Source organism: Bos indicus x Bos taurus, chromosome 11 (assembly GCF_003369695.1).
Source record: "Bos indicus x Bos taurus breed Angus x Brahman F1 hybrid chromosome 11, Bos_hybrid_MaternalHap_v2.0, whole genome shotgun sequence".
NCBI lineage: Eukaryota > Metazoa > Chordata > Mammalia > Artiodactyla > Bovidae > Bos > Bos indicus x Bos taurus.
The window spans coordinates 42,893,901-42,913,280 of NC_040086.1; the positions used below are offsets into that span (position 1 = coordinate 42,893,901).

Sequence of the window (19,380 nt, forward strand, 5' to 3'; positions counted from 1 at the left end):
AACAGTGGCCTAATGGGATAACAAGATGACAGCAAGCAAAAGTGCAGACCCAACAATCCATGTCTACCATTTGTAGCTAAAGCAGCCCTGGAGTAAATGTACATCATCCCAATTCCATCTATGTGTTCTGATGTTCATGTCCCTAAAAAGGGGTTCATTTATTTTTATTGGGAAAGTGGCAGGGCCTCAGAAGACAGGAAAATTTGCTAAGTGGCTAACGCCTTTTGAAAGCTAACAATCGTTAAAAATCTAACAATCTTTTAAAAAACATTTTTTTCCAAGCAGGTTTAAAGAGCACTGCCAATCCCATCCTTATACCAGCAAAAGTCCCACAATTTTTTTTTCTTTTTAAATGGGAAGTCTCGGGGGTGGGGAGAGAAAAAAAAAAAGAGTATAGTATGTGAACATTCTTGAAAACACCAGGCCCAGGGACAATGGAGGAACAAATCATAATGAAGAACACACGATTACAAAACATTCATAGGAAATCATGGAGCAGGGGAGTGGTTTAAAAAATGAAAATTCTGAATTTCCTCCCTCACTCTCTGAGAGTAAAGTGTTTGAAGCAGGACAAGGTGGGGCCTGAGGCTTCTCAACTCCTTTTCAGGAAGGCCTGACATATCCCAGTACCTTTTAACAAACTTTTAGTGTCTGTGAACAAACCATCTCATTTCCTTATTTCCCCAAATGAAATGATATCTAACCCCCACCACCACTTCCTTTCAAGTTCTCACTTCCAGCATTATGAATATATACAGGATGAACTTATTGCATATACAGAAATGGTATTTAAATAAACATTTCTATCACAGAATGCCCTGGGAAAAAACTCGGCTACTTCACACTTCCTGCCAGTGCTGGTACAAATGAAGAACCAATCTTACTTCTTAGCAACCTTTAAAATACGTCCATCTCACTCTTTCTGTAAGTCCTAAACAGAGAGAGGACTGTATGTGGTTTGCGGATAAAGGTACTACATGTAAGGCAGAGTGTCTCGGTTAAAATCTGTGAGACATAGTTATTTACTGTACTCCTGTTTATTGTTTTCAAAATGAAGATAAAAGAGAACATTTTAAGCACCAGGCATTCAAGTATGTAGAGAACATTGCATTCAACACATCAGGGGTGTCACATAAATGTAACTTGAGAATCCTGAAATGTGTTCATCCTTATTATTTCTTTGTTTTAAAAAACTTTACCATGAATTCATCTACTGTTGGAAATGTTTTTTATTATTTAAATTAAGCTTTTTAATTTTAGTGTTCCGGATGCAAGATGTCATTTATAAGCTATCTTCTTGTTGCCTAGGTTTTCAGGCTTCTATTATTCACACAGCTTCAGGAATAATATTTTATAGGAGGGTTTCAATAACTCAGGAGATTGAGAACCCTGAAGAACCTGTCTCGCAATAAATTTATTTAACTTTGGGATTATGTAAATCAAACATAATTTGTGATTTATCACCAAATGTTTGCACCCCTCCCCAGTCCCCGTTTGATTTAAGGAATTTGAGCATACAAGCATAGAGTATCCACCATTAATTCTGTCTGTCAGGATGCAAAACCTCATTACACTAAGAGCATCATATACGGAGAAATTAAAATGAATACTGTATATAAAACCTTCGCAGCTGTACTCACAGCTCCTAATAAAGCAGTGATAGGAACACACAGCACTTTTATGGACATTTAATATGGTGAAGCAGAAGTCACCATATCTGAAGCTGGCATGGCACTGAAGACTATTTCTCTATGTCTTGAACAGCATTCTGGTTGCGTTGGTGAAGTAAACTTGTCTAAAACACATATATCTCCCCTCACTTCACTGCCAACTATCACCTTCTGCAAGTACCCCCTCATGCCACCCCAGCTCCTCTACTATACTCTCCCAAATCATCTCTTACCGGATTCTTCTCTGCCTCTCTGCTTTCCACCCAATCTGACTTTTAAAAGAGTACACCTACTTTCTCTGTATTTTAGAAGGATAAAACTATTCTTGCCTCAGACAAAAGGCATTCCGTGAAAAGGCCACCTTACAAGGCACCAGGGCATAAGAACTGAGCAACAGAAATGCTACCACAAGACAACAGAATGGCTTTTGTTTTGGTTTTTACAAAAATAAGAACAATGTCGTATCCATTCATCTACACTGGGAACAGGGAGACAGTATCACAGAGGTACGTGTGTAGATGCTGCAACATGCAGTATTTGTAAAAATGACAACACAGATTTCTAAGGAGGGGCTTTTAAGACAGACCTAACTTGCTTTTCAAAGATGTTGTTTCATTTTATGTCTGTTGGTAGGCCAAAAGATAACTAAAGGGTATCCCCACTCTCATTTGCTATCAGTCAAAAAGACTGTAAAAACAGCTAAAACATCTGTCCCATCTAGGGTTCCTTAGGCTCTTAGAATCACAGAGCAAACCCTCATGTATCTCAGGAAATCAGTGGCTGATTCCACACATTTGGCTAAAACTGGCTAAACTCCTAAACTCCTAGCTACTGCTTTCTTTTTCTCTCTCTTTTTTTACCTGATGCTTTCATTTCTGGATTTTTAGATTTGAGGGGTGGGGTTATTTTGGGTATGAGGAAAGACTCTTACTCAGAAAGAAAAGAGCTGATTAAAAAAAAAAAAAAAAAAAACACCTTTTTTACATTATGTTCTACCATAGGGCAGGTTGGGAGAATAGAAAAGAACTTTCAGACAAGAACAGCAAAAAAAATCCAGAGGGAATAAAAGTTTAAGATGCTATTACCAGAAAGTTTTTCATTTATATCTGAATGGATTACTGCTAAGAGATGGAGGGAAAGTTTTTAACATCAGACTGAAAACACTTTCCATTTCTTGAAAATTATTCTAGAACTATAAAGTCTAAAAACTATTTCCATGGCTTGAGATATGTCTATTTTAATATAGTAAGTACTTTATGTTCCTTTAGGGTATAATACACGCATCAAAATGCCCATAGAAATAATCCTGAAAAAGACTGACTGGCCTTCTCTTAAAACCTGTTATTTTCTTGAAAGTAATTTACAGAGTGTGTCAAATGAGGACACAAGAAGCTTACATTGTGTACTTTAATTTTTTTATTTTTTTCAATAAAGGGACAAAATGGGTGTATGAACAGGTTAATGCAGACAACTGCCAAAAAAACACAGACAGTGGTTTTTCCAATAGAACTTAACAAAGACCAGAAACAAATACAATAAAAAGCCAGGTTGTAATGACCTTTGGTCATCCAAATAAAAAAAAAATAAAAACAAAGAAAAATAAAAGATCAAATTAAGTGCCTCTGTTTTGAACAGGGCACATAAGCAATAATAAATAGTGACTCCCATAGTAAAAGATAAAATTTCAAGTTACGACAAACAGCTTTCATTACAGGAATAGAAAAGGCCAATAACAAAATATTCTGCATTGCCATTTACAAAAAAGTATTGACTAAAGCGGGCTTTCTCTTTAATATGCTTTGCATATGAAATTCTTTCCAATCTAAATATAAAGCACCATTTAGTTTTTGGCAATGAAAAAAACTGCAAAACATTGGTTTTTTTTTTTTTTTTTTCCTTTTTTTTTTTCTTTCTTTCTTTTACTGCATATGAAGGTAAGATGCTGGAATGTAGGGTGAGAGAAGGAAAGGGACAAAAAGCACACTACATAACAAACCAACGTTATTAGCTTGCAGTACTGCATACAGTATGGCCGCAGGAAAAAGGAACAAAAAGGATATGTACAACCCCTATGACAGCCATCCGTGTGACATTCTAGCAGGCTCCCCCAAACCGCCATTATATGGCTTTTCATCTGTACAATGTCACACTTTTTTGTTTCTCTCTCTTTTTTTTTTGAAGCATACAAATAATTTGCACTATATTATCCTGCCAAATTAAAAAAATATACTGTGGCAGCCTGTCTTTTTTTTTTTTCCACTACCAAAAAAGGTACATTGATACCTTTTAAGAGAACAAGCAACAGTTAAAAATACAAGCTTCAATATAAATACTATAGTGCCTAACACTAGATGAACATTTAATTCAAATACCATTCTAGAAATACAGAAAAAAGACCATAAATGTGTTTTAGCATAGGAATCAACATGAGTGTGCATTTTCCTATATTTAAGTACTATATAATCTTAAACCTTTCCCCAATGTATGTTTTTTTTTTTTTACAACCTGAAGAGCGGTGTGTATCCAAGGCATAGAATTTCCACTACCATTTTTAAATGGATAACAAGTCTTGTAACACCACCAAGACAATGGAACCCTAAAATGCAGTTCCCCCCTAAACATAATGAAGTGTTTTTTTAAAAAATTTTTTTCTTAACATTTATATTTAAAAAAGTTTTGTACAAAAAAATCCTTGCACTGTAGAAGCGAAAGCAATCATTCATCTCTATGGTAAGTGTATTCTGTTTTCCATTCACAGCGCTTGCAATGTTGAGTCCGAGTAAGTAAGCTCATTAGTCAAGTAAATGGCTGGCAAAGTTTTTTTTTAGTTTTTTTTTTAAAAAATGCTCATCAATGAGATTGTGTTCAAATTATTTTTTTCAGCATTCTTGCAACTTTTCCCTTAAGCATAGACCTGTAAACTGGGAAAATTGTACAGTGCACTTAATTGTCCTATCTGAGCAGGTTTATTTTATACTCAACCTCTGTATCTCTGATTAGAGAAAAGATACAGATATTACAGGCAGAGTCAAGTGCTATTTGAACACCAACTCGGGCAGATGCTAGCTTAATAAAAAGAAAGGAAAAGAAAAGAAAAAATTAAAAAAATAAAATAAAAACAATGAATCCTCTTCCATGTTAACACAAATAGCACACAGTGTATGGAAAAGAAATGAAGTACAACTTTTAGGGAGCACAGACATATATCCTGCTACTCTTAAAATTCTTTTTCTTCTTTTTTAAGAATGTCACATTTAAACACAAGTCTTAAGAATTCATAGTTAATCATCATTGTATCAATATTAGCTTATACACCTGTTCTAGTTTAAAATGGCAAAGAGTACCATGTTGTGCTAATAAATCACATATTTTTCCCCCTCTGTTACCCTCTGTCAAACCTTATTGTCAGTCTCTTCTTTTTAACATGCTATTCGAGGTCCTAACGTTTATTGTTCGATTGTCCATTTGACAACCAAGTAGGTCTGGATCTATTTCTTCTGGTGCCAGAACTTTTCTTCAAAAGACATTATTTAAAACAAGTTATCTTCATAAAATGAATTCCTTACTAATGTATTTAATCATGTTTCAGGGCCTTTGCACGTTGCACATTCAATTTAATCATCAGTTAAAAAAAATAAAACTTTGGGCAAAAGAGCCCACTTCTTTTAAGCTCTCACCAGGAGCAAAATAGCTTTTATACTGGTATAATCAGTTTTGCTTACAAGATTAAACGAAAGGGAAAATGATGATTAACTAGGACAACGGGTCATATTTTTAGGTAGCCATTGTTGTGAGAAATACAATATAGAATTATACTCTAGGTCCTAAGGTTTATTACCTCACCCAATGCTGATTTAAGCTACAAGTTTATAACAAGTAGAAAGAACCATCAATGTGGTTGTAATAGATCCAAGGCACTCATATTTTAAAACCAAATGATAGAATAAACTTTTTTCTGTTAGTTTGTCAATTCAAGGCCTTTTCTTCCTCTCCAATTGATAATATTTAACCCTTTAGAGACAGACGTTTACTGTGTAGATTTTCTTTCAGTGCCATCTATTCTGTCTATAGAGGGTTAATCCAAAGACTGTTTTTCCTCCTCACGTTATAAAAGAAAACTGTACATGATATGTATTACAGAATGTATGCAGCATGGTCTTTTTCTCTCTCTCTCTCTTTTTCTCTCAGAACGGAACTGGAAACAGCAACGGTGTTTTCTCAGCAACGAATCGGGGACAATTTAAAATAGCCGTAACATACCATACATGCTGTCTAAGTTTAAAAAAGAAAAAAAAAAAAAAAAAAACATACACAACATGTAAATTATTGCACAAGAGAAAGGCTCAAAGTTTGCGTAAAATGCAATAGTATTGCCCCATACAGATCATGCATTCAAACGGTGAGAACATAAAGGAAAAAAAGAAAAAGAAAAAAAGAAAAAAGAAAAAAAAAAAACACAGGTGTGCTGGTGACAAGCACTCTCATTTTCTTAGCTTCCGTTACTTCTGTTTGTTTGTTTGTTTAAATCACATGGGACTAGAAAAAAATCCTACAGGTTGTGGGGCTGGAGGGCGATGGGGAAGGGGGGCGGGGAATGGTGAAAAAAGGAGGTGGCAGGTGGGAGTGAGGGAGGGGGTATTCATATACCTCTATTCAGTTTTTATATCATTATTCAACACTCGATCACTGTGCCATTTTTTCATGTGTTTCTCCAGAGTACTGTACACGCTAAAAGGCATCTTACAAATTTCACATTTGTAAACGTCCTTCCCCACCTGGCCATGCGTTTTCATGTGCCTGGTGAGCTTGCTACTCTGGGCACAGGCATAGTTGCACAGCTCGCATTTATAAGGCCTTTCGCCCGTGTGGCTTCTCCTGTGGACAGTGAGATTGCTACAGTTCTTGAAGACTTTCCCACAGTACTCACAAGTGTCGCTGCGTCTGCCCTCTTTTGAGCTGGGCCTGCCCGGGCCCGGACCACTAATATGGGGCGTGCTCCCTCCACTTCCCGTGCCGCTGCGCCCCGAGATCCCTCCGTCCAGCTCCCCGGGCGGCGTGGAGAAGCGCAAGCTCCCGTTCTCCGAGGAGTGCTCCGACGAGGAGGCGAAAGGCGATTGTCTGGAGTCTCCGAAGCTCAGGAAGGGATCTTTGAGCTGCCTGGAGGCTGCGTAGCCGGCTAGCCACTGCGAGTACACGTTCTCCGTGTTGGGCATCGCGGCGGGAGGCAGGTCGAACTCCTTCTCGAGCTTGATGCGCTTGGAGAAGGGGCTCAGCGAGCTGGGGCTGCCCAGCAGCAGCTTTTTGGACAGACCCCCCGAGGCCGACTCACCCGGGGAGCAGCCGCGGCCGTTAACAGTGCCATCGTCTATGCGGTCCGACTCGCCGGCCACCGAGTCTTCGTCGCAAGTGTCCCTGTGGCCCTCGGCCTCGGCCAGGTGGCCGCGCTTATGCTTCTCGCCCAGGACCTGGTGGAAGGCCTCGCTGAAGTGCTGCATGGAGCTGAGCACCATGCCCTGCATGACGTCCGGCAGGGGGCGGCCCTCGTCGCCCACGCCCACCACCGCGCCCCGCGAGCTGTTCTCGTGGTGGCGCGCTGCCTCCAGGCTCAGCCCGAAGCCGTAGTCCACCCTCTCGCTCTCCGTCAGCTCCTCCTCCTCCTCTTCCTCCTCTTCCTCCTCTTCCTCGTCGTCCTCCTCGTCCTCCTCGTCCCCGTTCTCCGGGATCAGGTTGGGGTCGTTCTCGCTCTTGAACTTGGCCACCACGGACTTGAGCGCGCTGCTGGCGCTGCCCACCAGGTCGCTGGTGCCCGGTTCCGGGGAGCTGGCGGTGGAGAGGCCGTCGTCCGACTTGACCGTCATGGGGGACGACTTGTGCATGTGCGTCTTCATGTGGCGCTTCAGCTTGCTGGCCTGCGTGCACGCGTGGTCGCACAGGTTGCACTTGTAGGGCTTCTCGCCCGTGTGGCTGCGCCGGTGCACCACCAGGTTGCTCTGAAATTTGAACGTCTTGCCGCAGAACTCACACGACTTGGACTTGACCGGGGGCTGGGAGGGAGGAGGGGCGGATTGCAGAGGAGGGAGGGGGGGCGTCGCCAGGAAGGGCGGCTTGCTACCTGGCTGGAATGGTTGCAGTAACCTTTGCATAGGGCTGGGCCGGCCGGGGGACAGCGGTGGGCTAGACGTGTTCCCTGCCAGCTCTCTAAGTCTCCTAGAGAAATCCATGGCGGGAGGCTCCATAGCCATTGGATTCAACCGCAGCACCCTGTCAAAGGCACTCGGGTGATGGGTGGCCAGGGCCATCTCTTCCGCCCCCAGGCGCTCTATGCGGTGGGGGTCCAAGTGATGTCTCGGTGGTGGACTAAACAGGGGGGGAGTGGGTGGAAAGCGCCCTTCTGCCAGGCCGGAAGCCTCTCTGGATACTGATCCTGGTATTCTTAGCAGGTTAAAGGGGTTATTGTCTGCAATATGAATCCCATGGAGAGGTGGCTGGGAAGGACATTCTGCACCTAGTCCTGAAGGGATACCAACCCGCGGGGTCAGGGGACTTCCGTGTTCGCTTTCTAAGTAGATTCTTAATCCATGAGTGTTCTGTGCGTGTTGCAAGAGAAACCATGCACTGGTGAATGGCTGTTTGCAAGTTGTACATGTGTAGCTGCTGGGCTCATCTTTACCTGCAAAATAATACAACACCAACATCAATGTTTAATCACCGAGGAGGGCATCAGCAATTGCTTATTTATGTTCCACCTCCAGCCTTCCCTTCCCCCAGCTGTCAACCCCAAGGCCTAAGCCCTCGCTGATCCTATCCCCTGTGCCTAGAATGAGCTGGTACACCTGGGGATTGGTGCCCAACAAATGTCTGTCAAAGCAGTCTTCCTGCCATTTGACTCAGTGCTAAGCATTTTAAATCCAGTCTTTAAAGCAGAAAAATCTAGACCAATCCAAGCTCAAGGATGAGGATCCCTACATTCTAGGAAGTTCAACAACTATCTTACAAATTTTCCAATCTTCACCAGCTGTGTTTTTTGGGACAAGCCATTTCATCTGTGTCTCTGTTTCCTCCTCCATGAAGTGAGGGACTTGGACAAGGTGACCTAAAGGAAAGTCTCCTGCTTCCTAAAACCCCCTGGGTGGCAGGTAAACTTTCTAAATAGGCGATCATTTCATGGAGATATCAAAAAAGAGGTTAACTCATTACAATTCTGTATGGCCCTAGAAATGCTTTTAATCTTCACCTGAAACACACTAGTTGTTGATATTGTTAAACATGAGAAAGTCCTTGTGAAATAATTACATGGAAGAGAGACTAGTAAAATCTCACATCCCAGCCTGTGTGAGGGGCAGTGAGTCCTAATTCTGGTTCCATAACACCCCGTGGGGATTCCCATGTTTATCTCAAGGGATGCTGCAAAAAAATCTCAAAAGAGAAATTTAATTCAGACTTAACCAATGGGCCGTATCAAATCTTCAGGAGTTGTCCCCCCAAGTCAAACAAATGCAAGTCTAGAGAAGTTAGGAGGAGTGTCTGGTGCCAACTTAAGCAGACACGGCATCCGAATTGAAGAACAGTTAAAGCAGCCAGCACCATGACGGGCAGCAGGCTGAGAAATGCTACACTGGCCTCCTCCTCATTATTTTGAGAGGCTAACAACGTGAACCAAATTATACAACATCCTGCGCCCTCAGCTGAGCCTCAGCTCCAGTTGAGAAAGAAACAGAAAGATACAGTTCAGCTAGTCAACTCTCTGGCCAGTCGCCAAGCCGTCTGGAGAGGGGCCCTGCTTAAGTCACATTATTTCTTTCTCGCTGAAAAGAACCCGAGAGTGGGAAATGCCGCCGTGGCAAAGAAGGGGCCAGCTTGACTTCCCAATCATTCTTTTTTGGAGCTAGCTAAATTAAAAAAAAAAAAACATATAAATCAAGGGAGTCACTAACAGTTTACCAGCCATCTCAGCGTTTGAAAGGGCACAGAAGGGCACAGATGCTGGTGGCCAGAGGACTAGGATGAGAAACATCAGTAACTCCCCAGGAATTTCAAGAAAAGACACTTAAAACACAAGCAGGAAATATTCTTAGGTCCCCCCTTTTAAGGGTTGGGAAGATCCCCTGGAGGAGGGCACGGTGACCCACTGCAGTATTCATCCCTGGAGAATCCCATGAACAGAGGAGCTTGGCGGCTACAGTCCATAGGGTCACAAAGAGTCGGACAAGACTGAAGAGACTTAGCACACATGCCCTTTTTGAGAGGCATTCCTTAAGGCCACAGATACTGTTTGTCAGTAACTTTTGAAAAAGGGAAAAATTCACCACGGAGTTAAAAGAGTGGGAATGAGGAATGAATCAATTATGATTCCTCCATTTAGCCAATCAGAAAGAGAAGCTGGCAGCATCTTCTCAGGAGCCCCAAACACTCGTATTCCAAAACAAGCCAGCCTCACTCAAGCGCTTGTCTGAAGAGTGGACTCCTGGCCCTGACCTGGTAATTTACTTTACAATGCATTTATAATCTCACTCAATATATCCCACTCCTGGGTAAATCTCTTTAACAAGATTAGATGATAAGATACCAAAATTAGGTTTCAAACATTTGCCTGCCTAATGTGGAAGGGGAAAAAAAAAAGGCAGAAAGATTTTGAAAGAAAATGCTGACATTAGTATCACATTATCTGTCTATTTTTGTTTGCCTCCTCGCTTCAAAAAGAAATAAAAAGCATCATTGAGAGTATTTTCATAAATTTTTTGTTGTTGTTGAACAATGACTTGGGTCCTAAATAGGCAGGAAAAAAACTATCTGGTTCCAACTACCGTGACCCTCAGTGGCTTTCTCCTTTGACTCTCTAGGACTCTGTGTTATTATCATACATTTAGCCTGACGATCTGAATTGGGTAAGTAAAAAGGAGATTTGTCAGCTGAAGAAAGTCCTTAACACTTTCATCACTACCAATGCCTTTAAATAGTATTTTACCTTATAATATTCTATTGAAACCCAGGACTGGACCTATAATTAGCAGTGCTGGTTTTGCAGGCACTATGAACAAATTCCAAAATCTATAGCACTCCATTAAGGATCTCATCTAGGTCCTTTTGAAAAGGCTTAAATGAGGAAAGTCCATTTTATTTTGCTGCCCTGAGCTTTCTCAAATTTTGTTTTTCAGAGCCAGTTATGTGATCATGCTACAGTATGTTAACACTGGGCTTTTACCCTCCCCTCTCTCTCATACATCAGGTCAGAGAAAATGGCATTTTCTCTTATAATGAGCACACAACATACAGTTTTCACTACCTCATTTTAGTATTCCCATCAACTAGATATTCTAGATCATGAGGGCAGCTAGTGTAATCGTAATGTCAATGAGAAGGGCTGTTACGATTGAGACTAAAGATTACATGGAAAGAGCTGCTTTGAAACTAGTAATTATTACCAGTCCACTAATAGCGAATGATGCATCACAGTCTCACCATATAATCTGTATTTCACTCGGCTCATGCCAGTGCACCATATTATATTACAGTGCTCACAGACTCTAAATTCCTAAACTGCAGTCATCAATAAATGTGTTACTTGCCATAATTTGTGAAATTACTTTGTTCATAACATCTTTGATGGTTTAGAAAGACCAGAATTGATTTCCTGCGTGGCAAAATTAGGGCTACATTGATTTATTGACGTGTAAAATATAATAATATTCTTCATTTACCCTGATGAAAATCAACTTCTCAATTTGAGAGCCTCATTGGGCATTCAGGGGGATTGTTTTGATTTAGAGCAATAACCGGAGATCTGGCCTCGAGCAGAGGAACTCTGAGGCATCAAAACGGTTAAAATCAGCTATTAGCTCACCTACAGCTTTTACTTTATTTCATTTTATTGTATAGGAAGGAATGACCCCATTTGCAGTTTGTCACCAATGCTCAGGAGTTATAATTTAGAAGAGCAAATTCTGAGGAGCGACTCTGGCTCTACGACTTACTGGCTGATGGCTCTAGGATAATCATTTAATTTCTTCAAGTCTTAGGTTTCCTATCTGTAGTGTTAGTCGCTCAGTCGTGTCTGACTCTTTATAACCATGGACTGTAGCCCGCCAGGCTCCTCTGTCCATGGGATTTCCCAGGCAAGAATACTGGAGTGGGTTGGCATTCCCTTCTCCAGGGAATCTTGCCAACCCAGGGATGGAACCTGTGTCTCCTGCATTACAGGCAGAGTCTTTTACCCTCTGATCACCAGGGAAGCCCTTGTCTGTAAAATGAGTGTAAAAACAGTACCTTAAAGAATTGTGAGGCTCGAGTGACAAATGTATACAAAAGCTCTCTGTAAACTATCATGTCCAACATTAATGTGAGTCTTCTTTATTCCTAGGCTTGACTAGTTACCTAACATGATGACTAACCGCACATTACACACCCACAAGGGCTTTTGTAGACAAGACTGGAATCCAGGATCCGGGCCTTCTCAGGCCAAGGGGAGACCCTGGTTAGAGGAAAGCAAGAGCAGGTGATTTTAAGGCCCTGGACCATGGTCCACACAGCCAGGAGGCCACAGCATAAGTGCTAAATGCTCTGAGAGCCTAGGGCAGAAGGTTAAGGAAGCCAGTGGGGTGCAAATCAGTTCTGCCCAAGGACTTCCTGGATCCCTACGACCCACTTCCACATACCTCATTCTGGTCACTCCTAAACTGGCCCTGCCAGCATGGGCCCCAGCAAACTAGAAGATTCCTAGTTTCCCACCCCCTCAGATCAAACTCCCTGCCCTCAGGAGGATGAAGCTGTAGAGAAGGCGCCTGTTTCCCAGGCAGCAGCCCTTGGGCCCCCACTCCATCCTCCCCTCTATGCCCCATTCTTTTCTCCTCCCTTCCTTCCAAAGGCTCTGTTCACACAGCCAAGGACAGGCCCCAGGCAGGCACCCCCAGCAAAACGAGGAGAGCTCTCCCCACCCAGTCAGCATGTAGGCACTTGACACCTTGAGTCCAACCCCCTGAGCTCTCTGCAATCAGTGACCTAACCCAGTCTTCAGCCCAGCTAGGTTGGGGCGGTGAGGGGGTAAGGAGGTGCTTTTAACCCCTGCACCACCCAGCCCTCAGGACCTCAGGGCTTGTGAAATTTCATACAATAACTCTTTGTTAGCTAGAATTACCTAGGAGTTAATAAAAATAAACAACCAGCTTCCAGTTTGATCTCAGGCTGCAGGCCCTGCCCTGCAGATACCATTCTGACAAGAAGACTGGGTCTAGTTGACCTCCCATCTGAAAACCAGCCACCTTGAAGGCCCCAACTCCTGGCTCTTCATTTTTTTCATTTACTTTCAAAATAAAAACGGTTTCCTTAAATACAAATTAGACATCACATTTCTTTTCTTCTTGAGCCTACTTTTTTGTGTTTGGGGTAGAATCAAGCCCCAGGCCCTCACCCCCTCCCCCTCAGACTTTTTAGCCATGTGTGACTCATACCATGGATTCCAACAGACAGAGGCAAACTGTATTACCTTTTAAAACAACATCTTTCAGAAACATTTTTATAAACATACAAATCTAAATTTCATAAGAAGGTCCCCACTATAAAAGTTGGCTTGAACCAATAACTAGACAGTGATAGTGATGGTGGGGGTGGGGGGTGGTATCTTTGAATTTTAGCAACAATGCTGTGCATTTTTCTCTGAATCTAGGAGAAAAACAAGTAGAAATTATATATGTAATGTACAATGCATATATAAAAATATACCATGTTTAAAAGTACATGCATATATAATATGCATGAGGATACCTCTACAGTAACTCTGAACTGAGTCCTTTCTGGTTCTGGTCTCTGCTAAAGGCACATGTCATGGAGTAAATTCAAAGTCCTCTAAATGAGGCCATGAGGGTGAATGCCCAGCAATAAAATGGGCCCTGAACAGACCTATGCAGTCACCAGTCATGGAGCCACACAAGACCCTGGGGAGGAGACCAACAGGGAGGAGCTGCTGTCAGCCTCATGCCCTCAGTAAGGAGAAAAAGAAAGGGGGGAAGGAAAAAAGTCACTGGGGCTGAATGACCTGGGGGAGCCAGGTGCCAAATGAGTAATGGGATACACATATGCAGATGCCAAGGTATTTTGGAAGTAACTCCTTTCAGTACTTAAAACATAAGGGTAATTTCCAGCAACTCTCATCTCTACACACATGGACATTTGTAGAAGAAAATAATGCTCAACTTACAAATACCCTGCGGGGCATATTCTGCACTCATCCCAGGCGTGGGGATTAGAGCTCCGTGTGCAGAACGAGGGGAGGAGAGGCCCCTCCAGTGCAGAAGTTTATCTGTGAAAAAAACCCAAAAATCAAGCATGAAAGCTATAAACAATGTGCATTGTAAACCACAGGATATCACATTTCAGTTGCATTAAAATAGATTAACATCATTACAACAGCCTTGCAGATAGTGAACAGGCCCAAGGCCTGTATCAAATGAACAGTGGTGACTTCTTTCCCACAGTTCTGTTCTTAATTTGGGGGTTTTTTTTTTGACAAAAGAGAAGGGAATTGATGTTTTAGGTATGGGGTAGGAGGGGGAGTGTTCTTTGGTTCATTTGTTAGTCTGATTATTGTCTTATAATAAGAGATGTGTGAATAGCAAAAGGAAATTGCCAGTATGATCGGCAGGCTGGTAACGTGGCGAGGTTATCTGCAAGGCTGGCTTACGTGCATACATTTACTTTACTTATAGACAAGTTCAAGCAAAAAACAATATGGTAACAGAAAATGAGTGCGTTTGTGACTCTCTCCTTCTGGAACAGAGTTCCACTCTGCCTTCCCTGTCCTACACTTCCCCTGCTGTATTTAGCACCTTCAATGATAGGGAAACCATGGACATCTCAGGACTTGGAATTCTATCCATGGAGTACCCCATATAGACATGTCTTCTTATAGCACAAAGCAACGTAAAGACTAGACTTCGAAGGTTAAGGTAATTTGGCCAAATCCTCACCTTTAGGATAAGGAATCCTGCCACTCAGTGACTAGAAGACAACCAGCACTCCAAAAACAGCAGCACCCAGAAAGAGTGGCCCACCTTCTCTATTCCACTGCACTGGGCTGCATCCTGGTGAGGAAAAATGACTGCTCACACTAATAAACATAAATCTAGCCATAAATCAAGCATTTCTAGCACTGAGATTTTTGTGAAAAAGGAAATATTGGGTTTGCGCAACCTGGGGATTGTATGGTTTATATGGTGAGTTCCTAGCTTTTGCAAGGCCACCTTGAGCTAACCAAGCATGGATAAGTCAATCTTGAGACACAGAAGAGAGGGACGGAGCAGGGACGCTCCGTGCGCTCTAGCGGCTTGGAGTTTGAGATGACTGGGGGAGGCAGCAGAGAAGAAAAACAGACTTTGATGGTGAGTAAACAGAGTATGTTTTCCATTAGCTTAATATTAAGAGCACTTAGAAGAGTTGTTGTTATACTCTAGGATAGCAGGTCTCAAGTGTAAAATACGTCCTGTTCTCCTTCTATAGATCACACTGCCAAGAACAGCCAGGGCGACCAGCACAAGGTTCCCTTTCATAAGGAGCCTGGTGGCTAACAATGGCGTGGCGCTCGTGGAAGCTCTTAAGTCTGTTGTTACCAGGCCTGCCCAGGGAGGCTGCCTAGGACCATCTACAGAGGCAAGTCCTCCTCCCTGACCATCCCCAACCCCCCAAAAAAACAAATACCACACAATGAACCAGCAAAAGCTGAAGACTGGACTTAGAAAACAAGCATGCCTTCAACCAACTGCTTACATTCCATGAATTGAGAGGTGAGGGTGAAATTAACTACAGATTTAGTCATAGCGTTTTTCAATGAGAAATCTGAGAATGCATTTTTGCACTTGTTCTTGCCTCAGCTATTGAATAAATTTGTTTGTCACCAAGACTGAAATCCATTTCTTAGGAGACCCACACAACAGGGTACTATGACCCCAACATGAGAGCAACAAGGTACTTAGATGTTCAGATGCGGGTAGTCTCGTTTCATATTCCCCACCCCTGACTCTGGGAAGCAACCCTTTGGTGCCTTGACTAGACCTCCAGCAAGAAACTGGAGAACTGTTAACCTTGTCCAGGCCTAACCAATTGCATGCATCTCTTGTTGGCAAACTCCTCAACTAACCCACTGGCCTAGAGCAAACCAAGCTTCTGGGGGTAGCAGCCTAACCCCGTTTCCCATAGCACTAGGCCACAGGGCAAAGTGAGGCCTCACCAAGGAAAGTCTCTGAGTACCTAGCACCAAGATTTGGTTTTGGTTTCTGAACTGTAAAAAACCTTAGAGATCATCAAGTCCAATGCCTTCATTTTGTAGATGGGGAAACTGCTGCTGCTAAGCTGCTAAGTCACTTCAGTCATGTCCGACTCTGTGTGACCCCACAGACGGCAGCCCACCAGGCTCCCCCGTCCCTGGGATTCTGCAGGCAAGAACACTGGAGTGGGTTGCCATTTTCTTCTCCAATGCATGAAAGTGAAAAGTGAAAGTAAAGTCGCTCAGTCATGTCTTAGCGACCCCATGGACTGCAGCCTACCAGGCTCTTCCATCCATGGGATTTTCCAGGCAAGAGTACTGGAGTGGGGTGCCACTGCCTTCTCCGTGGGGAAACTGAGGCCTTGAGAAATGAAGTGACTGGCTCATAGCTAGACGGATGGTTAACCACAAAGTGAAGATCAGAATCAGTCTCCTGACTGTCCATCCAGTGCTCTTTTCTGGGATATCCATCTCTCTCCTTCCCTCTTGTGGTTCCCACCATGTTCTGCACTGCCCAAGAAGTACCAGTGAGGAGGGATCTCTTTCTCTTGAACCACTGGGAGGAATAACCGCTCTTGGAGGAGAATGCAGCCCAGAGGTGTTGAGTGGGCCTTTCAAACAGTCTGAATGAACTGACTTGGTTTCAAAATTAGAAAACAACACCTGATCTGCTTCCTGCGCCTCCTGGCTCACCTCCACTGTTGTCATCCTCTACCTCTGCTTCCCCTCTGAGAGTCAGTAGAAGAGAAACAAAACCATTCCTATGAGCCAAACAAGCTCCTGACACTGTCTCTGTGAGTGAGACTCATACTTGCATTTCTCTTCCCCCACGAACCAAAGGCAATGGGCAGCCCCAGCTGATTCTGCAGCCTCTCCCACCAAACATATCTCTAAACACATTCTCCTTGGTAAGCAGAATCAACATCCCCACAGGAACTGGAAATGCTAAACTGTTAATAGCCTCCCTAGGGCTTAACTTTTTGCTATGATGCTTTCAATTATTTCATCACGGTTTAGACAGAGTCGAGTCTCACAATTAATGCTTCTAAGCATCACCTTCAACCAGCAGCTCTGCCCACCCCCCAGGCTGCCCCTGACTGAGGGCCTCTTCTCCTCCCACCCACATTTTCATTCTCCCCAGGGGGAGGTGGGCTCGGCTGGCTGGCAGGGAAGTAGGCAGTTGACCTATGCTCCCTTTATTTCTTTGGTAGTCCTCTCAGGGCAGTGGTTCTCAAAGTGCAGACCCAAGCCCAACATCAGCATCACCTGGGAGCTTGTTTGGAAATGCGAAGTCCCCCCACCCCACCCCAAAAAAAGGAAATGCAAAGTCCCAGGCCCTTCCTTAGACTTACTAAATCAAAAACTGGGTTGATGGGGAGGGGCGGAGTGGAGTACAAAAACCTCTGTCTAGCAAGCACTCCCAGGGATTTGTATGCACAATCCAGTTTCATAAGCACTGTCTTAGGGTAAGAGGAGGCATGGAAGCTGGAAGCTTTGATGTTCTCCTGGCAGAGATCCACTGGCTATGAGGTTGTCTGGAACTCACCTCCTTTAGGACCAGAGCAAGCTTGGGAAATTCCTAAGGATACCTCCATGTGGAGTCCAAGGTTCCACCCTTCCTCATTAACCAGGAACAGCCCCAGACTCAAACAGGGAACGCTCTTTGCATAACTTCCCAACCAGCTTTTGCCAGGCAGATGATGTCCTCACTGCTTCCACAAAAGTGGAAGTGTTTGTGAATGCAGCTGTGGCACGCTGCATGGTGTAATGTAGCCAGTACTGGACTCCTGTTTCCCTTTCTGGACTTGCAAATATGTGGCCCTCTTCTGAATCAATCTTTTCATATGCCTTGTACTCCTCTGGTGAAAAGCACTTTAACCTGTTCTGTTGCATAAAAGTCTCTCCAGACCCAGCATTTCCATTTAGGGCCTCAGAAATGCCTTATGCATTTGTTGTTGTTGTTTACTTACTAAGTCATATCTGACTCATTGGGACTCCATGGAATGGAGCCTGCTGGGCTCCTCTCTCCGTGGGATTTCCCAGGCAAGAATACTGGAGTGGGTTGATGTTTCCTTCCCCAGGGACCTTATGCATTATTAGGTTACAATGGTTCCTTATGGCTGAATAATAAATAATGAATTTTATTTTTCTCAAGTCTCATTAAAAATCTTTACTGAATTGGGAATGGTTTTGACTGAATGTTGTGCACAGGTCACTTTACATTTCTATGTGCATCAGGACCAACTTTTGACAGAGAGCGCTATAAGCCAGGTGGGACGTCCCTGGAATTGAAGATCATTAAATCAAGTTCTAGGTTTCCTCAAGAACATCTCAAAGACTCCTTAACTATTGACCTGCTATTTGTTTCCAAAACGAATCCCTGGGTATGTCATATAGCCACATCACTGTCTACCAATCAACAAGTAATCCTGCTGATGTACAAATGGGCGGAAACAGCCGAGCACAAGGCAACATTTTCAAAGCACTGCATGACTGCTCCAGGTGCCGACTTTTATCAAGATTTGAAAACCCAGGCCTCTCTAGAGAAGTACATACATGTATGGATGTTTGCTGTTCGCTAAAGTGTATATGTGCATCTATGTATTTCTTTTCTTAAACACACATTTCTAGATAATTTCCCTGTTTTCCTAACAAGATGAAGCACGGGAGTAGAGCTCTCCCCAAGAGGAAGGGTCACCCTGTGAAATGTGACCTCCCACTCACCTTGGGTCTCCTTGAAAAGAATGGATGACAGTCCACTATAATGGGGAAGAATCTCTCTATTGGTGACAGGCCAAAATAAAGGACCCTGGTTCCAAATAGGAAAAGGAGTCCGTCAAGGCTGTATATTGTCACCCTGTTTATTTAACTTATATGCAGAGAACATCATGAGAAACGCTGGACTGGAAGAAGCAAAAGCTGGAATCAAGATTGCCGGGAGAAATATCAATAACCTCAGATATGCAGATGACACCACCCTTATGGCAGAAAGTGAAGAGGAACTCAAAAGCCTCTTGATGAAAGTGAAAGTGGAGACTGAAAAAGTTGGCTTAAAGCTCAACATTCAGAAAATGAAGATCATGGCATCCGGTCCCACCACTTCATGGGAAATAGATGGGGAAACAGTGGAAACAGTGTTAGACTTTATTTTTCTGGGCTCCAAAATCACTACAGATGGTGACTGCAGCCATGAAATTAAAAGACGCTTACTCCTTGGAAGGAAAGTTATGACCAACCTAGATAGCATATTCAAAAGCAGAGACATTACTTTGCCAACAAAGGTTCATCTAGTCAAGGTTATGGTTTTTCCTATGGTCATGTATGGATGTGAGAGTTGGACTGTGAAGAAGGCTGAGCACCAAAGAATTGATGCTTTTGAACTATGGTGTTGGAGAAGACTCTTGAAGAGTCCCTTGGACTGCAAGGAGATCCGACCAGTCCATTCTAAAGGAGATCAGC

The 19,380-nt window shown here is 43.1% G+C and overlaps 1 protein-coding gene across 6 annotated transcripts in view; it reads right to left on the reverse strand.

The window, feature by feature from the left end:
- BCL11A (BCL11A, BAF complex component) overlaps positions 1 to 19,380 on the reverse strand; it is a 101,957-nt gene that overhangs the window by 1,942 nt on the left and 80,635 nt on the right. The window contains exons 3-4 of one of the 6 annotated variants that reach the window (XM_027555370.1): positions 13,861 to 13,962; positions 8,198 to 8,340 (exon numbers count right to left, since the gene is read on the reverse strand). In XM_027555370.1, coding sequence (XP_027411171.1) covers positions 8,198 to 8,340; positions 13,861 to 13,962 — 245 coding nt within the window. Of the gene's footprint in view, positions 1 to 3,068; positions 8,341 to 13,860; positions 13,963 to 19,380 lie in introns of those variants that run through there. The other 5 variants (XM_027555368.1, XM_027555365.1, XM_027555364.1 and 2 more) reach the window with 5 other exon arrangements.